Raw genomic sequence first — 2475 nt, 5'->3', positions numbered from 1 at the left:
CGCCCACGGGTCCCTGGATTTTAGGGTGGCAGCCAAAGCTAGGCTGTGGAACTGCCTGGCCCTACCATGGCTGTGGGAGAAGGACGTGTCATCACTCCAGCCAGTGTATCACAGCAGCTGCCAGCCACCAGCTTCAGGATGCTCACCCTCTCCCCAGGGTGGGCTCATTGTGGGGCTTGGCTGCCTCTGCCCAGTTGTTGGCTGTGGGAACATCTGGGCACTGGGGCTGAGAGAGCCTTCCCATTGCTCCAGCGCTTTGCAGCAGAGGCATTTGCTGCTATGAGTCTGTGGTGGCAGCAGGAGACACATGCAGTGGCCTCACCGCATGCTGATGAGCACGGACCGGCTGTCACCACTGGAGCCTTGCACACAGCTGCCAGGACTGGGGACCAGAGGGGCTCATTTCACAAGGCAGGGGTGGTGGCAGGTCTCCTCCATCTGCTCAGCTGGCCTGCAAGCATCCCTATAACTTCAGGCCATGGCTTGGGAACTGTCCCTTGGTGCCTCTAGCACCAGTGTTGGGAGCTACTCCCTGCTGGCAGCCACGCGCCCCCTGCCCAGGCAGACATGCTGCAGGCATAAAAGACCCAGACAGGTTTCTCACCCAGCATATAAAAGCCACAGACAGACACAGACATGAGCCATTCCTTGTCACCATCACCCAGCAAACCACCCACAGTCCAAGGAACATGGGCCACCAGACCTGGGACAGCTGTAGGAGGGGCAGGGCATGCCGCCTCCCCCATGTTTTTCAGGCGCTGGGCAGAGCTCAAAGACACTGTCTGGGTCCTACAATCAGTTTATTAGTCTAGTAAAAACAACGCAGTGTAGAGATGCATTAGCTACACCTGACATGGAGAGGAACCACAGGCTCTACCAGGCCTGGCCAAGCCTGTGCAGGGATGCAGGCCAGCGTCCCTCCCAGCACAGTCCACTCCTCTGCCCCCTTATTGCAGTGGCTTTGCCGGTGTGGACCTTGGCTATTGCTCGGCTCTAGGAGGGGCAGGCCAGAACCCTCCGGAGCCCTCCAAAACCCACAGCACCCAAAGGCAGGGTGGGGAAATGCAGCTGCCAGGCTTGGGAACAAGCCAGACCACCAGCATCCATCCCCACAGAGCCACTGTGGTCCCCAAGGAGTGACGGGGCTGGAAGACACTTCAGTGCCATTTGTCCTCATCTCCCCAGGCCTCCCACCTCCCCGGCAAAAAGCCATCCCAGGCTGCTCTCAGCAGGGACGGGGATGCCCAGGTGGGCAGGTCTGGTGCCCATGGATTGGTCAAACCCCACTGGATGGCCTCAGCTGAGAGCAGGCAGGAGGTCAGGCAGGGACACGCGCCCAGCGAGGAGGAGGGCTGCTCGCCTGGCAGTGTTGGTGCTAATGCTGCAGGGGATTGACAGACAGACTGGGGACAAATGGACAGATCATGCAGACCCTCATTGTATTTGCTGCTGGGGCAGAGGGGTACAAATGCCCTCCTGAGACTGGAGGCATGTGGCACCCCAGAGCCACACCCCAAGACACCCAGACCGGTAACAGCCCACTCTGGGGTGCCCCCAGCACTGGCACATCCCACCGTGAAGCAGCCAGTCCGCTCAGGACAGGACCCCATGCCAGCCTCCCTGCCTTGCCTCTCTGAGCCTCCAGCCAGCCCCACTCAGGTCTGCAATGTGGTGGCCACTGACCCAGGCCACCAGCACCAGGGAGGAGCCCATGGGCTGTCCCCAAGCACAGGATGCACTTGAGGGCAGGGCTCCTGCTGTGCTCCCTGGCCACTGGGAAAGGCAGAATTATCCCCATAGCATATCCCCAGCCATTGTGTCTCTATCCCCATGGTCACTGTGGGCATCCACAGAGACTTCACACTCCAAAACCTGGTCGGTGAAGGGCTACGCCCCGCATCACACCTGTGAGCGGCTCAGTGTCCCCTCTGCTCTCATCATGCCCAGTCCAGCACTTCAGTCCCACCACAGGCATCCAGGCTGGCGCAACTCATTCGGCACAGCCAGGTACCCCCGTCTCCAGGCATCTCAGGGCTGCAGCAGGTACTTCTCTTCGTTCCTTGACTCATCCGCATCAGAAGCCGGGCTCTTCTTGGGACATGAGGGGGTCCTACAGGCCTTGCAGAGGATGAGGAAAAGGATGAGGATGAGCAGCGCGATGACACAGTTAAAAGAAATTGCTACGATTGCTCCGGTAGAAAGAGCAGCCCCCATTGCCACTGTCCTACGGGAAAAAGCGGGGCCTGCAGCTCGGCTCCACACCTGGGATACCAGTACAGCGTTGGAGCGCACGGCCTCCACCCACCGATATTAGAGAGGAGAAAGGGGACAGCAGTGGTGCTGGCAGTGTGATGGGGATGGGGCCAGGCAGTAGGACGTCGTCACCCGGCAGAGTTTGGCTGCTCGCAACTGTGTCCTGGGTTTCACCGTGCTCCTGGGAAGGCCTGACCAAAGCTTTCTCTCAGCTTCCCCTCC

General features: G+C 60.0%; 1 protein-coding gene across 1 annotated transcript; it reads right to left on the bottom strand.

Moving 5' to 3' along the window:
• Positions 1-2028: 2028 nt before the first annotated feature.
• Positions 2029-2214, bottom strand: ENHO (energy homeostasis associated). Its single transcript, XM_010139647.1, has one exon. It carries the CDS (start codon positions 2212-2214, stop codon positions 2029-2031), a length of 186 nt encoding a protein of 61 aa, XP_010137949.1.
• Positions 2215-2475: the final 261 nt, after the last annotated feature.

The sequence above is a fragment of the Buceros rhinoceros genome, unplaced genomic scaffold (assembly GCF_000710305.1).
Source record: "Buceros rhinoceros silvestris isolate BGI_N320 unplaced genomic scaffold, ASM71030v1 scaffold4647, whole genome shotgun sequence".
Classification (NCBI taxonomy): Eukaryota; Metazoa; Chordata; class Aves; order Bucerotiformes; family Bucerotidae; genus Buceros; species Buceros rhinoceros.
Note: the sequence above shows the minus strand (reverse complement) of the source record. Positions and strands in the feature narration are given on the sequence as shown.

Coding starts and splice junctions, on each gene's coding strand:
- ENHO (XM_010139647.1), bottom strand. CDS start 2,214: ATGGGGGCTGCTCTTTCTACCGGAGCAATCGTAGCAATTTCTTTTAAC.